Source organism: Artibeus jamaicensis, unplaced genomic scaffold, assembly GCF_021234435.1.
Source record: "Artibeus jamaicensis isolate MK-2021 breed Jamaican fruit bat unplaced genomic scaffold, CSHL_Jam_final contig_769, whole genome shotgun sequence".
NCBI lineage: Eukaryota > Metazoa > Chordata > Mammalia > Chiroptera > Phyllostomidae > Artibeus > Artibeus jamaicensis.
In genome coordinates this window covers 717734-737618 of record NW_026521961.1, presented here as the reverse complement: position 1 = coordinate 737618, position 19885 = coordinate 717734, and the positions used below count along the sequence as shown (strand labels likewise).

The 19885-nt window shown below is 35.7% G+C and overlaps 1 protein-coding gene across 5 annotated transcripts in view; it reads left to right on the top strand.

The window, feature by feature from the left end:
• EXOC2 (exocyst complex component 2) overlaps window positions 1–19885 on the top strand; it is a 272371-nt gene that overhangs the window by 127498 nt on the left and 124988 nt on the right. For all 5 annotated transcript variants that reach the window (XM_053672552.1, XM_053672553.1, XM_037142694.2 and 2 more), the window contains 4 exons: window positions 7704–7849; window positions 7977–8058; window positions 8796–8898; window positions 15328–15446. In XM_053672552.1, the coding sequence (XP_053528527.1) occupies window positions 7704–7849; window positions 7977–8058; window positions 8796–8898; window positions 15328–15446 (450 nt within the window). The remainder of the gene's footprint in view (window positions 1–7703; window positions 7850–7976; window positions 8059–8795; window positions 8899–15327; window positions 15447–19885) is intronic.

Sequence of the window (19885 nt, the reverse complement as noted above, 5' to 3'; positions counted from 1 at the left end):
AATCACGCAGGCGACTCAGTCCTCTCACAGCCCAGATTTGGCATTCTGCAACTTCTGGCTTTTCCTAAAACTAAAATCATCTTGGAAAGGGAAAAGATTTCAGATGATAGAGGAGATTCAGAAAAAAAACAGGGAATCTGATGGTAATTGGAGAACTGTGTGAGGTCCCAAGGTGCCTACTTTGAAGGGGACTAAGGCATCATTGTCCTAAGTACAGTGTTTTTTGTGTTGTGTATCTTCTGCCATAGAAGTGTATATTTTTCATGTTACATGGCTAGATACCTTCTGGACAGACATTATATTTAGTCCTCACAATAATTCTGTGAGGTTTATACTATTATCTCCCTTTTAAGGATGGAAAAACTGAAGCCCAGAAAGATCAAATGACTTACCTAAGGTCATAAGTAGTAAGTGGTAGAGTTGGGATTTATATCTTGATCTGGCTTCAGATTTGTACTTTACTGACTGACCTTTCTGTGCATGGTTTTGATATGCCTGAATTTCAGTTGCCACAGTTCAGTAAATATACATGTTCCTCACCAACATGGTTCCAATTTTAGTTACCACAATATATTTGCCATAATTGCATAAAGTACAAACTCAGGTGCTAGCTCTTCAGCCTATAGATCACTCTGTAAATAACAGATACGCAAGTTATCTGTTACTAAATATGTCTCTTCTGAATCAAGTGGTGATTGCTTGCTGCATGTGTTACCATTGTACAGCCTTTTTGTCTCCCAGAGATAAATTCACATGATAGAAATGGATAATTAAAAGAGGCAATTGCCCCAAAAGATGAAAATGCATTAAGAAACAAGAAGTGATAACTGTAAATAAAATTCATATCTAACATGACTGGAGTTACAGAAGAGGTAGGATTATAGTCAATGCTGCTGTCCTAGAGACTCATGCTGTGCAGCTAGAGAAACTCAGTGCTGATGAATTTATTGGTGGAAGTCAGGCAAGTATGACTAAAAAGTTGAAGATGTTTTATAGGAAACAATACCTAAAAAACACTCAGATAATGTGTGACATGAAAGTACAAAGGATAAACTTAGAAAGGAGTGTGATAATTTGTCAAAGCATAGAAAAGGTGCTTGATACATATAAATTTTATGATGGAAAAAACAAGGCAAGTAATCTTGATAATTTTTTTTAAAGGGAGCATTTGAATTTTCAGTGCTTCTAATATTTTAAGTTACAGTATACTAAATAAATAATAGTTTACAGCTTTTTAATATTTTTTAAAATATATTTTATTTATTTTTAGAGAGAGGGGAAGAGACAGAGAAAGGGAGGGAGAGAAACACTGACCGGTTGCTTCTCCTACTTGCATCAGTGGGGCCGAACCCACAGTCCAGCCACGTGCCCTGACTGGTAATCGGAACTGGTGACGTTTTGCTTTGCAAGATGATGCCCAACCAACTGAGTCACACCAGTTAGGCAGTTAGGGCTTTTGAATGGGCTAAATGAATAAACTTATTCATTTATTACCAACAGTTTTTAATATTTCAACAAATTTTTAAGTCACAGAACAATCATTATTTTCCCATTGATGATCAAGATTATTATTAAGTAAGCCCTGGCTGATGTGGCTCAGTGGATTGAGGGCTAGCCTGTGAACCAAAGGGTCCTTGGTTCAATTCCCAGTCAGGACACACGCCTGGGTTGGGAGCCAGATTCCTAATAGGGGATCCACAAGATGCAATCACACATTGATATTTCTCTCCATCTCTTTCTCCCTCCCTACTCTTCTCTAAAAAGGTATATAAATAAAACCTTTAAAAAAAGATCATTACCAGGTTTCAGTTTGCACAGTCATTTATGTAGTCCTAAGCAGCATGGAAAGTGATGCTTGTACTATACTGTATCACCTCTCTAAGTAGAGAGAATACTGAGCACTTATTTAGAGGTAGACTTTTTTAGTCCTTGCTCTGTAAGCATTTATTGAGCACATGTTAGTTCTATCACAGGGTTACGAAGATAATGCTTTACTTTTCAGAGTGTATAGACTACTAGAAAATACAGACAAAAAGCAGGTGATTAAATTGTGCTATAATACACTGCTGGTGGTAATTCCAGGATACATCTGGAGCCTTCACAGCGGGGATCTCATTGAAATTTGGAGTAGAGAGCGTATTAGGGGAGGGTAGGTTGGTCATGTGAGTTTTAAAAGAGGTCTAGGAAATAGCCAGACAAGAAAAGGTTGCTGGGTGGGCAGCTAAGTGGATACAGTTTGTCCAAGGCAGAGCAAGCAGCATTGAGGAGGAAGGCACCAGCTTCAGAAAGGAGATGGGCTACATTCTAGGAGTCTGGATCCAGCTTAGCTGGTGTGCAGAGGAGACAAAGGTGCTGGGTAGAGTATCTGCTCATGCTAAGCTTTGTATGTAGTATCATGGGATTTGTCTTTATCCTGAATACTGAGCCATTGATTTTAAATAAGGGATTTTAAATAAGGGAGTGATATTATGAATTTTTCAAAGAACATTCTGCCCTTTGCATGGACAATGAATTAGAAGGGAGCTAGAGACAAGAAGAGAAGCCAAGGTGTAAGTTATGGTTGTCAGAGTAAAGTGCTGAGGACTCTTAGCCAAAGCAGAGGTGATGGAGGTAGATTGAATAGCAGATGGGAGATACTAAGCAGATGAGAAAGGCGGTATTATTCAGTCACTGGATGATATAAAAAGAAGAAAAATGAAGTAATCGATGGTGACTTCCAGATTTCTTGCCACAAATGGAGGAAGAAGGAGTAGGTTTGGGGCAGGAAGAGAAGAGAGGAAAATAATGCAGTTGGATTAATATGTTGAGTTTGAAATTTATGAGGTTATATCCATGAATAATATATCTGTTTAGCTGTCAGTACCTCCTAGCTGTGTCACAGTGGGCAAGTTGAAGAACCTCTCTGTGCTTTAATTGCCTGCAGTATAATATAGTGTTTGTCTTGTTTTATGGGGACATGAACAAATTTAAATGAACCAACAGTTAATGCGTGTTTTCAGAATAATTAATATGAACTTTTTAGACAAGCACCTAGCATAGAATAAGTGCAAAAACAGTATATTTCTAGTATGTTTTTATGCCACCCACAAAGGCTTCTCAAAACTCCTGTTAGGTTATGAGGGACCCATAGATGCTAAAATGTTTTTCTTCTCTCCATGATATCTTCATTCTCTTCATTCTGCTTCCTCAGCTCTCTCAAAGGCAGATAAACTAAGGGTCTGAGAGTTCATTGTCCATCCAGTAAACTTTTCTCCACTGCCCTCCATGACAAAGCCTGACCAAAATATCTGCCTAAACTGAGGGTCCTATACCTGTGCTTAAATCCCCCTAAAGCCCCCCTTTGCTGTCAGGGTTCATTCAAAGGGAAATCTTCAGAGTTTCTCCTCAGGGACTAAGTTGGTCCCATAGGATGATGCTGGGATGTCACGAGAAATGCTCTCATAGGATCCCCATAAAACAGTGAGGGCTGATTCACCAAGTTATCTCCCCCAGGAAAACAAATTAATCTTTGGCATGGCACAGAATAGAGGACTCCTTTGTGATGGGTGAATTTATTAAGAAAAAATTATGTCTAGTGAAAAGTGTATGTAAAGGTTAGTCTAATAGGCATATCTTAAGATAACAGATTTGGGAATCATCAGCACAGAGGTGGTAGTTGAATTAACAGGGTGAATGATTTCACCCTAAGTGCTATGTGTATAGTTAAAATAAAACCAAGAAGTTGAAACACTAAGGAATATTAGCTAGAGTGAAGTTTGTAAAAATAGGAAGTGACATTTACTTGGTGGTATGATCGTAAGTGTGTAAGAACTGGCATTCCAGAAAGGAAAAAGAAAAAAAAAAAAGAAGAGAACTAATCCTAATAATAGCATTTCTAATGTGTAAATTCTCACATCTTGGTTGTGTTCAAGCTACCAACCTGACATTGCTGAATGGGAATTGAAAAGAGATGGGGATAATTGGCTCTTGTGAGCAGTATGAACCAATATCTGCTCTTCCCTCATCTCCACAGTTTTGTTCTGTATACTTCATGTGGTGCTCTATAATTCCACCATTGGGCATCACTCTGTAAACAAGCATTAACCATTGGTAATGATACATTTCATATAATATTATGTTATAGATGGCAGCCTATCTTGTCATTTTCTGGAATCTGTTTAGAGAAACTGCAACTCATACAGTAAGTAGGTTGTTAGATCTCTTTGTGGTCCTGGTTTTGCTATGAATTTAAGTATACATTTTTAAGTTACCTTAAATTACCAGGCAATTTAAGGTTTCCTAATCTCATTGAACTTGCCCATTCCTGGGATAGATTGTGTTGTGGGGTGGCGGGTAATTCTTTCATCCTCCCCACAATCTCCCCAAATCACATCAAGCAGAAACCACAGGCTAAAAATCACTTTCATATTATGCTGTCTCAAGTGTCAGTGCTGTGAAAGGGACGAATAAGGGTCACTTTGAAGGAAAAGAAAGCATGTTTACTTTAAACAAGCATGGTTGAAATTGTAAGGCAGCATTAGAATTACATGACTAGTTTTTCTAGATAATACAAGTTCCTGACATAATTATATATTTTTTCATTGTTAAGGATAAGCTGAATGAGAAGGAATGAGTTTGATTGGTTAGTGTGCAGTACTGCAGTGATTTTTCTTCCCATCTTTTCCCTCCAGGTTTATTGAGATATAATTGACATATAACATTGTGTGCAATGTGCTGATTTGATGCACTTGTATAGTGCAGTGTGATTACCACGTTGGTGTTAACACCTTTATCACTTCACATAATTGCATTTCTTTTTTGTGGTGGGAACATTTGAGATTTACTCTTAGCAACTTTCAAGTATGTAGTATGGTTATCATTAATTAGATCCCCAGAATGTACTCTTACTGGTAGTTTTTACCCTTTGATCAACATCTCTCCACTTTCTCCACCCCCATCCCTCAGCCCCTGGTAACCACCATTCTACTCTCTGTTTCTATGAGTTCATCTATTTCAGAGTCTATATGTAAGTGATACCATGCAGTATTTGTCTTTCTCTGTGTCTGACTTAGTTTACTTAGCATAACATCTTCAATGCCCATCCTTGTCCCATCTTACACTGAAGAAAATTTTATTGTTCAGTCAGCCCAACTAAACAGTGGCAGCCACAGTGTTATTATGGCAGCATTGCCATTAGTGCTCGGGGTACCTCTGTGACTGTGACAATGACAGCCACTCTCCAGTGAGCTGGTGTTGAAAAAAGACCAATTTTTATGTCTAGACTTGTTCAGGGCTAGTAGTTTTAAGATCAGGATTTGTTCTGTAAACTGCATGGCCCAAGTTAGAATTTTCATTGCCATGTCATTCAGGTAGATGTGTTCTGTGATTACACCCTGAATGTTCAAATCCCTGCCAACTGCCATAAAAATTGGCTGTTTAGGTGTAAGAAGGTGGAGTGAGGATGTGGATGGATTGGTGCTGAGAGGGATTGTTATGCGATGCCTAACGGCTTGTTTGTGGTGTCCCTCCATGTGAACACCACTGCTGATTTCAGTAGTTTCATTTTCTTTCTTAAAAACTTTAATTTATTGGGGTAACATTGGTTGATAACATTATGTAAATTTTAGGTACAACTTTATAATGCAACATTGTGTGCTTCCCACCCAATTTCATATTTTTGTTAGTGACCCTAGAGAATAAAGACATAAAATGCATTTTGTGAGCTGCTAATGGTTTTTATCTGCTTGCCCATATCTTGGTTTCACTGCTCTTATTTATTACTAGATATAATTGTCTGGTTATGAACTCTCCAAATTTTATTGTGAATGTAGTAGAATTCACAACAGAATAATAACTTTTGGACAGAGATTATCTATAAATTAAGATTATAATTTTATAATGTATAATTTTTCTGTGTGCTGAAATTAAAATTCTCTATATATACATATATTTCTATGTAAATTATAATTTTATAGTTTAAAATTTCTGCCTAAAATTTTTCTCCATGGAATGTTTATATTTTATTTACTTATAAGTGGATTTTCTCCCTGTACTTGTTTTCATACTTTTCAGAGGAGTTAAAATTGTTAGTTGGTATATTTTATTATCTTTAAAATAAGATGAGAGAAATCTAGTTTTGAACTCTTGTATGTTTGGCTTTAAATTCCTTCATTATATATAAGTGCTTAGGGATTTAGTATCCACACCTCACACATAGGTAATCAACCTTTCAAAAATATTTAATCACTTTCATGGATCAATTTATTTATGATCATGAAGATTATATTTTCATATGACACACAAATAATAATTTTCTTTGAAGAAAAAGTTTTAACCCTAATCAGATTTCAGATTCATTCAGCCACTGTTGTGTCGTTTGGTGGGAAGAAGAGAGTATGTTTTTCTCATATTATAGCAGAAATTCAGTATTCAACATTAATTAGAATGTGGTAAAAGCAGCCGTTTTGACAAAACAAAGTCTTTATATCAGGCTTTTAAAATTTCAACAGAATTTAAACAATATTTAGATAAAACAATTAGTTATAAAGATGACTTTTAACAGAATCAAGCCACCCACTGTGTGGAGTTGAGAATGTGGCATGCAAGCCACCCAGTGAGATTGAGGTAATTTTTTCATATTTGCTTAAAGTATAGTCACTAGACCAGATAATGTAGAAACCTTTTATGTGCAGTGATCAAACAGTGGAAAACAGTTTATTCTTTCTCTCCTGTTTTCTTGTGCCTAATTAAAAATAATTCAGAAGTTGAAAAAGTTTAACAATTTTTGACCACAGTAAATTTCACTTTAGATAAAACAACTGTTATTATAGTAATTTATATAGTTTGAGGTCTTTTAGTTTAAAGAAATATATAAAATGTCTAGTTTGTGTATAATATAAGAATTAGCTGATACAAGAAACATTCATTAATGATATGTTAAAGATTTACCATTTTAATGCTTATATAATTTTTTGTGCCTGGTACACAAAGAGATAATTTTACCAAAAGATAGGATTGGTAGTAAAATATTTCTTTTGAACAACTTTTTTGAAAAGTGTTTTTCTTATTTTGTATATTACCACATATATAAATACGGAATTCAGGGAATTTAGTGCATGTGTGTTTGCACATATGTATATATATGTGTGTATTTTAATTTATCTGGATTGTGAAGTAACCTAAGGGCCCATGGTTGCTATGAAATTTAGAAGAATGACTAAAAATAAATGTATTTTCATATGAGAAAATTTATGTGGGCTTGGTAAACATGCTTATTTTTAATTGGATACCATTCTTTTTTTTTAAGATTTTTTATTTATTTATCTTTAGAGAGGAAGGGATGGAGAGAAGGAGAGAAATATTAATGTATGGTTGCCTCTCATGAGTCCCCTGCTGGGAACTGGCCTGCAACCCAGACATGTGCCCTGACTGGAAATTGAACCGTGATTGTGTGGTTCGCAGGCCCACACTCAATCCACTGAGCTATGCCAGCCAGGGCTTAATTGGATACCATTCTTAACATAAGAAAAAATTTATCAGGCAAAATGGAAATTGTATTTTAACAAACCATGAAGAACTCCCTTACAGCTAACTTTTGAAAAAGTCTATTGAGTTTTAGTGTAAAGCTATAATAGTAGTCTAACATTTTGTTTTCTTTTGCCCAGTTATACATTTTATGAATAAAATCACCTTTTTTTATCTTGGTTTGATTGTTTTTTAAATAGGGGCAAGTAATACTGCAGACACATTATTTCAAGAAGTATTAGGTCGAAAGGACAAGGCAGATTCTACTAGAAATGCCCTCAATGTGCTTCAGCGATTTAAGTTTCTTTTCAACCTTCCTCTAAATATTGAAAGGAATATTCAAAAGGTAAAGTATATATGTATGTACTTATGGTTATAAATGTCATAGATTCTAAAGAGTTGTTGAGATTTTTTTTCTTAACCAAATGTCTTCATTATACTTTACTGACAGTCTCCAAAATGTTTTTTTTAAGGGTGATTATGATGTGGTTATTAATGATTATGAAAAGGCCAAGTCACTCTTTGGGAGAACGGAGGTGCAAGTTTTCAAGAAATGTAAGATTTGTCTATTGCTTTTAGATCTTTCCTTTTATAGGAAGAATGTGGGATGTATTGTACAAAGGATATTACATGCATTTTAGTTTTTGTTTATAGGGTGCTCTTTCAAAATGTAAAACAGTTACCTCAAAATAACTATGGCTTTTCTTACTAAGATGAAGTGAAATGAGCAACCGCATTATAGAATAGGTTATTCTTATACATTCTTTGCCCCTTACTAACCACGATGTTATTAAAAATTTATTTTATTGGAAAGAATCAATTACAGATATTTTATAGAGATGGAAACCTATATTTAATCTTTCCTCTTCAGAAACATTAGTATGTTTTTGGATTCTATCCCTACATTAAAGTAAACTAAACAATTTTTGAAATAACCTCTAATGCCAGGTATAGAAAATAAAACAATAAGAAAAGCCTAGAAAATGCCCTATGGTAATACCTTATCAACTAGGAGAAATATGAGAGGGCTTTTTTGTTTGTAAGTCCTAACTCTTAAAGATTCAGAAAACTTTATTTTATTTTTATTGTAGTTAATTTACATTTAGTGAAATGCACAGAAAATGCACACACCCCTGTAACCCACACCCTAGATAGAACATTTTCATCTCTCCAGGAACTTCCCTTGAGTCTCTTCTCAGTCAATTCTCAAGGCAACCACAGTTCTGCTTTCCTTAACTTGATTATAAATTTCCATTCTGTAAATCCTGTATATGTTTCTGTTTTGAAAATAGATTATGCTGAAGTAGAAACACGGATTGAAGCTTTAAGAGAATTTCTTCTGGATAAATTGCTTGAGACACCCTCAACCTTACATGACCAAAAACGGTATATAAGGTAAACTTGCTGCAAGAATTTTCACAAATCATATGTATCTGTATAATATTGGATACTTTATGTAACTCTTAGAGCTAATCAAGAGAAATCAGGAAATTAATGAACTTATGAAAGTGAAGACACTTAGAAGTACCTAGTGTAGAACACCAAAACTCTTTTGTATAGTAATACATTTATAAACATTCATTTTTTAAATTATTATTTTTTAATTGTAAGTACTCACTCTTTAAGGGAGAGAAAACTCTGCCTGTTTGAGGAAAGGAAAAATCGCATCATTGCTTAGTCACCTCTTTTTCCTGCTCAGCCAGGGCTTACCTAACCTAGTGGGACCGTTTGGGTATTGCACCTTGTAGGCATCCTCAGGCCACAAGGCAAGAACTCCCTGTATGGTTGAGAACACCACATTGTCACTCACTGTATGGGAAATTCTTCATGACACAAAAGTGGGTCATGGCTCAACAATAGAGAAAATTCTGAAAGGTTTTGGTCTTGAAAAGAAAATGGTAAACATTTTTAGAAATAGCAGTAATATGAAAAGTGATGGACACATAGGATATGATAAGACTTTCATTAGAAAGAAGCAGTGTCACATAATGGAAGCTAGCTGTTCACTTTGGGTGACTTGAGTTCTCTTTTTCAGTTTATTCATTTATGAAATGGACATGCTAACACAATCTACATCTCAGGGTAGTTGCACAGGGAATCAAGAATACCTTTAAGAACTTAATAGAGCACCAGGTGCATAGTAAGTAGTTAATAGATTATATATATATACACATACACTATATATATAGTGTTTATATCAGGATTTGGAGACAAAGTATGTTTTAAGCTTTTATATCTGTGATTTTAAAATATGAACTTTATTTTCTGCTGTCATATTTTGAATATGACCTTTGTTCTCAGAATAAGCTGTTATTTTTTCAGACTTAATACACTTCCTCTTTAATTAATGAAGTTTGTTGAATATTCAGTAGTTGATAATAGACTACATATATTGAAAATAATTTCCAGGTATGGAAAGAGGGTCTAGTCTGAAAGCTGTTGCTTTGTTTGCACTTATGGAAGGTCCATATTCAGACTTGTGTTTCTAGTGATGGAAGATTTACAGCAGGACCATGAGCCATTGTCATTGTCAGCATATTCATGTTGCTGAACAGGAAAGGGAGAGGAGGCCTTCTCAATGGAGTAGAGAACACTAAAAATGATTACTACCACTATCCTTCATCTGCATTGTGACCAGACATTATGCAAGATGCACTACGTTTATCATTTCTGATCCTCCCAGTCATCACTTAGGGGCATTTGTATTATACCCGTTATACTGGTGAGGAGACCAAGCCTCAAATGTTATTGCTTGTTTAGTACACACAACTAGTAAGTAGTAGGACTCTGGTTTGCCTGCTTTCAGAGTCTATTTTTATTTTCTCTAAGCTACATTCATATGAAAGAATGTATTTTTTAATTTTTAGGGGAAGAGTGGGGAAGGGAAGGAGAAAGAGAGGGAGGAAAAACATCACTGTGTTGTTGCCCCTTACCCACCCCCAACTGGGGACCTGTCCCGAAACCCAGGCATGTGCCCTGGCTAGGAATCAAACTGGTGACTCTTTGGTTCACAGGCTGATATTTAGCCCACTGGGCCACACCAGCCAGGGTAGTATTTTGGGGTTTTTTTTAACATATAAAGAGACAGAGTTCTGGGATTGTTAACTGCCTTGTCCAGGATACAGTTGATTAATGTTTCATCTGTGTTCTGCTGATTATTCTTTGTATTTATTTCATTGTTGATATTTATCCTATTAAATTTTCTGATAGTAATGAATTAAATCTTATTGCGTGTATGATATCTTTATGTAGTGAATTACTATTATTAGATAACTAATGTGTAGCTCTTATAACTGTTTAACTTACTGGATAGCATTTAAAAGGTGGTAGGTGTTAAAAAAGGTTCTTTTTTATTTATTTTATTTTTTTTATTGATTATGCCATTACAGTTGTTTTCTATTCCCCCCTTCATTCCCCTCCACCCTGCACACCCCCTCCTCCACCATTCTCCCCCCTTTAGTTTATGACCACTTGTCTCAAGTTCTTTAGATTTTATATTTCCCCTACTATTCTTACCCTCCCCCTATCTATTTTCTATCTACTGTCTATGCTACTTATTTTCTGTACCTTCTCCCCCCTTCTCCTTCTCCCACTCCCCTGTTGCTAACCCTCCATGTGATCTTCATTTCTATGGTTTTGCTCCTGATCTAACTGTCCTCTTAATTTGTTTTTGTTTTAGGTGTGGATCTTAGTAACTGTGAGTTTGCTGTCCTTTCACTGTTCATCTTTTTTATCTTCTTTTTCTTAGATAAGTCCCTTTAACATTTCGTATAATAAGGGCTTGGTGATGATGAACTCCTTGAATTTGACCTTATCTGAGAAGCACTTTATCTGCCCTTCCATTCTAAATGAAAGCTTTGCTGGATAGAGCAGTCTTGGTTGTAGGTCTTTGGTTTTCATGATGTGGAATACCTCTTTCCAGCCCCTTCTTGCCTGTAAGGTCTCTTTTGAGAAATCCGCTGACAGTCAGATGGGAACTCCTTTGTAGGTGACTGTCCCCTTATCTCTTGTTGTTTCTAGGATTCTCTCCTTCATTTTAATCTTGGCTAATGTAATGATGATGTGCCTTGGTGTGTTCTTTCTTGGATCCAACTTCTTTGGGGCTCTCTGACCTCCCTAGGTTTCCTGGAAGTCTATTTCCTTTGCCAGATTGGGGAATTTCTCCTTTATTATTAGTTCAAATAAGTTTTCCACTCATGGCTGTTCCTCTTCCCCTTCTGGTACCCCTATAATTGGGATGTTGGAGCGTTTAAAGATGTCCTGGAGGTTCCTTAGCCTCTTCTTATTTTTTTAAATTCTTCTTTCTTCCTATTTTTCTGTTTGGTGGAGGTTTTTTTTGTTTTTTTTTTTTACTTCTGGTCCACTCCCTTGATTTGAGTCCCAGTTTCCTTTCCATCATTACTGCTTTCCTGTGCATTTCCCTTCATTTCAATTAGTTTAGCCTTCATGTGTTCCTCTAATTTGTGGCTAAAATCCACCAGTTATATGAGCATCCTGATCACTAGTGTTTTGAACTCTGCCTCCAATAGGTTGGCAATTTCTTGTTTACTTAGATTCATGGGCTCTGGGGCTTTGAGTTCTTCTTTAGCCATGTTTTGATCTGTTCACGCCTGTTATGTATGAGGAGAGGAGCCTTAGTTGTTTACCAGGGCGGGGCCAACCAGGTCACTGGTTAGTGATGCTGTATGTGGGTGCTGGGTCAGAGAGGGAGCAATGGCAGTCCTCTTTGCTCCTTCCCGCCACTGGGGCCTGCCCGGTCTGTCTCACTGTTGGCTCCTTCGCTGGTTTATGTGCGTGCAAATGTGTGACCGCGGTCAGCCAGCCGTCTTGCACCTTCACTGGGTCAGCTGGTCGCTACCCCCCAACCTGGGATTCACTCTTGGCTGCCTGGGTTGGGGGATCTTTTTTGCCCGACCTCCTTCACTGCTGGCTCTGCCCCTCTTACTGGTCTAGCTGAGTGTTTCATTGTTGTCGGACTTCGTATTGTTCAATTTTCTGTGGCTTGGCTGCGTTTATTGTTCCTAAAACTTTGTTGTCTTTAAACTTGGTTGTGCAAGAAGGCAAAGTATTTCCACCTACGCCTCCATATTGGCGGAAGTCCAGTTCTTTTAAATGACCTATATAAATGCCTTTTTTCCTGTTATTTTAAAGGAAAAAGTATTAAAAGGTCATTAACAATGTCTAGCAGTTCAGTTATTTCTTAAACATTTTATTTTTGATGAGCTTTGAAAAAAATTAAGCAGTTCTATTCTTGTTTTAATTAAGTTTTTAGTTATTAATAAATAGGAAAAATAACATTACAACCATGTCAGATATCTGTTGGACTTTGATATCTATGATGATAGGTATGGTGAGTATCTTACTAGAATAGAGACAGCTTTCTCATCAATTAAAAATATATCTTTATAAGTTCTCTTACATAATTGAAGCTATGCATGGTAGGAACGAAAATCAGGTTACTACCACCGTGTTGTCTTTTATTCTGTTTTGTTGATAAAAACTTTCTGATTATTTTTAGTCTCCTCATTCTGTTTTGACCTTTTTTTAAGCAAGAAGCAAAGTTTCATGTACTTCTTCCTGTGTCAGTATGATTCTGTCCCTGGTGATGGTTAAAAATCATGTCAGAATGTGACTAAAATAAGGGCTTGGTGATGATGAACTCCTTCAACTTGACGTTATCTGAGAATATTGATAAAATTTAAACTGTTGAGCCTATACTCATCATCATTAACATATTTTTCCTCAAAAAAGTATTTTAAAAATGTTAATATACAGCTTTTAAAGAAATGGCAATAACATGAATCATATTCTAAACAAATATTTTTGAAGTGGAACTAGTACTTATTATAACTACTTACTAAAAGAGAAGAAGAAACTTACTGGGTTCAGTAATTTAACCAAGGAAAAACCTAGCACATGTTGTACTTTCAAATTGAAACACTAGAATTTCTGAGACAACATGTTTATCTCTTTATAAAACTTTTAATGTAATACCCATTAATAAGACAATGGAAAGATGATTATTATTAAATTTTGCGAGTACTTTGTCACCATACTAAAGAGACTTACAATTTTAAAAGTTACTAAGCAAAAGTACTTGCTGATTTCTTTTGCTTGAGAAAGACCCCTTGTAAATGGATCATCTATTCATACTCAGTAGTTTAAAAATCAGAAGGAAGCAGCTTTCCTATATTTTACAACTGATACAAATCTGAGGATATTAGTTATATGAATGAAACTGTTAAGAGAAAGTGTTGCAGAAGTATTGTGGAGGCAAAACAAACCTAAGTAAGGAGAATGATAAGACCAAGTCTCCCTGGAAAGAGAGAATAAAATCACATGTTTTACTGAGAAGTGACACAGTATACTATTTGTCATATTTATCTTCCAGTGGATAAAAGGAGGAAGTCTTGTGAGAAAGGTAGAATCTGATTGGGTTTTGAAAGCTTTATAATGAATTATTTATGCCAAGCTAAATGTAATTTGCTAGACAGTAGATTTCTTCTGCTGATACTATTAACTGATTTGTCACTCTTGTACAGACACAGCTTATTTGTAGCCTGTAAATAGAGAGTTACAGGGAGGAAGAGAAGGGCCAGCTCTGAGGGCTGTTTCTAGGGCAGTGTGAGCCAAGCTATTTCAAGGCGCCTTTTGCAAGACAATCAAATGCCCAGTTCTTCTCAGAAACCAGGTTGTCTTCATTAGCCTGGAAAATCAAGGTCAGGATGGTTAGTTTTTAAATGTGATGTGAGATTTCTTTTCAACATTGTTTTTATTGCTAACTTACTACAAATTATTTCTCCTTTAATTAGCTGCTAATTGAGATGTCTACGAGCGAGGAGATACCCAGCCCTAGAAATGTGAGAGAGTAACGTCAGATGATTCTTTGAGTTATTAACATTTGGCTAGAGGTCACAGGTTCTAACCATTAATTAAAATTTACCATCAAATGAAAACCTTTAACATACAGCTTATTATCTAAAAGTAATTTTAAGACAATAAATTCAGCTTTTGGAGTTGATTTAATTTGATTTAACATGTTACATTTATGTATTTTGTGAGGGCTGAGAACCAAATCTTGAATGATATTTGGCAGAAATTTTTCAACTGAAATCTTTTTTAGTTTTCTATCTGGTTTGGATATTTTTTGTACAAAGATCACTTTGAATATTTTAAGAACTATATTACAACTGTGAAAAATGCCCATCTATGCTATCTTTTCTAGAAAAACATTTTCTCAGTCATGGATTAGGACTTAGACTTTAGAGGTACATAAGTGCTTGTTGTCACCTAATCTCTTTCATGTAATAAAATGGCTTTAAGTTTCAGTTAACCCTTGTTTAGATTGTCTAGAAAACAGTGTCACTCTGCCATCTAGCGGCCATATTTTAGACCAGAAAGGAATAAAAAAACCCTGAAATCAAAAATAATATTCACCAGGTGTTTTATGCTGGCTCCCACCTGTGTTTTATATAATTACAGAACTAATTAAAAACACTCTGTGAATTAAATGTAAATACATATAAAGGTAAGTTCTCACTTAGCATGTTGGATCCTCATAAATTATCTTCTTTGTTGTCTTTATAAAAAGCCCTAGTTTTATAAAATAGAGCTTTATTGTTATTTGACTTCATGAAAAGAAATTTGAATCTATTTCATTTAGAACTAAATATTAGAGACTAATCTGACAACTGTTTTACTAAATGATAAAACTACAGTTTTTCTTAAAAAGTGATGATTTTGAAATACGTTAGCTTTCCTTTTATCCTTATTTAGGCTGTGTAGAGGAAGCCTACTTGGTCATCCTTGGCCTTGCTTTTTCAGGTACCTGTCTGACCTTCATGCAGCTGGTGACCCTGCTTGGCAGTGTATTGGAGCTCAACACAGATGGATCCTTCAACTTATGTACAGCTGCAAAGAGGGCTATATACAAGATCTGAAAGGCAAGGCTGTTTTCTTCCATTGCATTATGACACTTTATATTGTCATTTTAACACATTTTGGAAACACTTAATAATTAAGGAATGATTAGTTATTTTTATTGATATCTCTGTCTGTGGTGGGTGTTCTCTCCTTCCCCCTGCCCTCTGTTAGCATTATACCAGAGTAACAGAACAGAAAACTCTTTAAATATGCCTATTATTGTGGATGACAGGCAGTATTGACAAAAATTTGGTTTAGGAGGCAATTAAACATTTGTGAGAAGCAACCTGATGTTAGAAATGATATTAGTCTTTGATGAATGCTAATACTCCACTTGTTATTTTTTTCAAATATATTTTGAACCCTGCTATATATGCTAAGTACTGATAGATACTGGAAAATAAAACAGACATGGTCCCTGTCCACATTGGATTAAACATGTAATTAAGCCAATACAAAGAGTTGCCAAGTGATAATAAAGAAAAATAATGGTATTATGAGGGAGGAGAACCGAGAAGAATGTTTTAGATGGTTGGTTGTCTCAGAAAAGGCTCCATATAACAAGCTAAGTAGCCTTCTGGGCCCACTCCAGCCTGAAAAAAGGACTAACCTTTGTGAAGAGCTCAAGTTAAGTCGAAGGAAGACGTCCCAGCTCCATTCACAAACACTGAATATCCTGAATGCTGTGTGTCAGCCACTGTTGGGTGCTAAGGATACAGTGGTCAGTATGGCAGACAAGAGCCTAGGTCACATGAGGCTTCCAAAATAGCAGGGGAGAGGGACATAGAAAGTGACTAGTAGAATACAGTGTGCTACTTTTAAGCCCGGGAATTTCCAGGTATGACAGTAGCACTTAGGAATAGTATTTGATCCAGAATTTTGAGGTCACAGAAGTGGCAGTCCTAGATTTGAAGAAAATGCCACATATTTTTTAGAGATCTGTAGGGTATCTGTATTGACTGATTGAAAGAGGTAGGGGAGAAGAAAGAGATAAGAACCAGTCCAGGAAAAAGGCAGAATGTGTAATGGATTTCAAGCAAGAGAAACCTGCTGAATTCTTTGTGGCTAGAGCTTAGAGCATGATCGGAGTTGCTAGCGTCTGAATGGACTTTGGTAGCTAATGCTTCAAGGGATTTGGGCTTTATCCAGCAGATGTTGGGGGATCCATTAGAAGTTTTAAACAAGAGAAAGACCCAATGAGATTTATTCTTTAAAGTTGACTTTGTCTTCCATGTGGTGAATGGATGAGAGGGTATAAGCCCAGAGCATTGAAGCTGGTTAGGAGGTTGCCCTGGCAGTTCAGGCATCTCGCCTAGCATGGAGGGTGGTGGAAATGGAAAAAGGGATGGATTTGAGAGCTCTTACAGAAACTGGAATCTGACCTTGGCAGCTAGTTAGGATGATGTCCCCTTTGAGTTAGGGGACCTAGAGGAGAAAATGATTTTTTTCCTTTTTGTTTGGATATACAAGTGAAGATATTCAGTAATAGTTGGATTTAAAGAACAACAGGCTTGAATGTGGTCTGCATGTAGATGGTCCTGGGAGGTTACGCTTTTACCCAAGAAGATGCAAAAAAAAAAAAAAAAAAGAAAGAAAGAAAAAGAAAAGAAAACTAAGAATCCTGAAAGTGATATTTACTGGGCTGGTAGAAGAGAAATCTGCAAAGGAGCAGAAGAAGGGGTATTCACAGGGCCAGGAGGGAAATAGGAGGGTATAATATTGCCAGAGCAAAGAGGAAAAGAGTGATCAGCAAGGGTTTTAAAAGAGGAGTAAGACACAGAGGTGTTCTTTAGCTTTAGCAGTGAGGCTGATGGTGTTGGCTTACACAGAGACAGTGGCCTGTGATACCAAATAGATTTTATAAAATAAGGCATAGTGATACTTAATGAAGTTTCCAGGAGTCCATAAAGTAACACGAGAACAGCCCTTGCACAGTGGGAAGTCCAACAAAAGAGGTCACAATTATTTATAATATTTATAGCACAGTTTTATTATGAATTAGAGTACCCTCCAACTGTGATTCTCATCTTCTCTAGTTTTAATTTTTAGGAAAACCTCAATATCTCTTTGATTCCACATCAAAACTACTATTAGTGTCACTATTTTATAGCTTTAGCAAGTGAAAATGACATCAAATGGTATACATAATCTGTAGTCTTTGGAGGTATTTAGAGGGCTTTACATATTTGTCAGTTGAATCTACCCTGGTAGTCAGGACTCTAAACCTTGACTGCCTTGTCAGAATCCACTTGGTGGTTTTAAAAAACTACCAATTTTTGTCCTTCACCCCATTTCTACCAAGTACATTAGTTAGAACCTCTAACAGTAGAATCCAGGCATCAGTATTTTTTAAAGACTTCAGATGATCCATGTGTAGGTAGGGTTAATAATCAATGCACCAGACTCTATACAGGGGACTGGGAATACAGTGGTGAGCAAGACTGACATTATCTCACCTGTTGGATCTTGTAGCCCAGTGGGAGAGACATGTAGTTTTGAAAATCATGTAAGTATTTATTACATAAATATAAGCACTTGGGAAAAGTGTTATAAAGTGGGAAGTACAAAATTCTGCTTCACACTACTAAGAGGAAGATCCAAGGAAGTTTTTTCAAGGAGGTGGTATTTCCATTGAAATTAAATGCAGAGACCAATTATCCAGATGATTGGAGAAGGAGTAAGCCAGAAACCCAGTAGGTTTTCAGTAAATGTCACCTCATTCCCGACTCTTCTAATACAGTGATGATGCAGTTTGTATCTAGATAACAAACAAGATACATGATCTAATAAATGGTTTTCCTACGTAGCTTATAAGAAACAATCTGACTGTATAATTTGATTATGAAAATATTTGAGTTTTGGGGATATGTATATATTTTGAGGGGAACATAGAGGCTAATTCAGGTTGGAAATTGCATATATCTCATTGTCACATCCATACCTGAAATATCCGATAACCAATATTACTTTGCTAAAGGTCTGAATTTTTCTTGAAGATAAATGAAGAGATATTTACTTAATGGGTTTTTCCCATTATCTTGATGTGTTTTGCTATATGTATTCATTCAGAACTGCTTATAATCAGTATTTCTGGGGGGAAAAATGAAAACAGCTTTTATGTAACTAGAGCCCTAACTTTTAAAATTTATTCTGACCAAGCTTGTCACAAAACTTGCTCATCACTTGTGGAATAATTAGAAGAATGTACAGTAAATCTGTTTGTTAGTGACAAGCTCATAAAGTTATTTTCATAAGTTGGTCTTTTTTGATTAGGAAGTAAAAAGTTTATGGCCTTTTGAACTTACTCTACAGAGACAATGTAAATTCCCTAAATTCATTAGTCAGGTGTTTGTAAGTTATATGTTAATTTTCATTGACATTCAGCAGAACATGCTTACGTGTGTCCTTTTTTTCTTTTTGTCAGCGGACATTACCAATATAAACAACATGGGTAATCCTAACATATAGGAGCTTTTTAATTGGAAGGTTGGTATGTGTTTTGAGCTCATATCAGTTTTTTTACATACTTAAAGCAGAAAGAGTAATATAATAACCTCCCATGTTTCAGCAATTACCCACTCATAGCCAATCTTATCTATACTCTCATTTGTTTTTACCCCACCCCTCACCCTGCATTATTTTTGAAGCAGGTCACATCATCATCTATATTTATTTCAGTATGTAATTTTAAAAGATAAATATGTTTTTTTAAAAACTGTGCCCTGGCCACTGTTGGTTGGAGCATTGTCCCGTAACTGAAGGGTTGTGGGTTCAGTTCCTGGTTGGTGCACATGCCTAGGTTGTAGTTTCAATCTGGTGAGGGATGCTGACAGGGGGTGGCTGATCAGTGTTTCTCTCCCCTTTTCTCTCTTCTTCCTTTTCCCTCTCTAAAATAAATAGGTATGCCCTCAGGTGAGGACAAAAAATAAATAAAATTAAACCACAACCCATGTCTATTAAAAATAGCTTTAATAAAACACCATTATCATTGCCTAAAATATTATGAATGATTGTTTGTAATATCAAATATTCAATTAATTTTTAATTTTGGAGACAGTTTGATATCTTCAGGATCTTGATACATTAATACTATGGCTTTTTAATTTACTATAACAGTGCAAAAGCACATGATATAAAATCTGGCATAGATGTAGGCAGAACATGTGTTTCCTAGAATGGAAGAATTTGCCATGTGTAAAATATGGTTCACCCTGGCCACTTTGCACTTAAACACTTTTCTGGTTGTCATCATTAATGCATGTATATGTCATTGGTTATATGTTAGTTATTTAATACACACTTATCTACATTTATATAGGTAATATAATTATACTTTATAGTATAGACATATGCATGTATGTATGTGTAAGTATGTGCAGATATTATTTACCTTAATTATAAGTTTGCTGGGAATAAGCACAATTTTTATTTTAAATAATCTACAATGGTTGTTCATGAT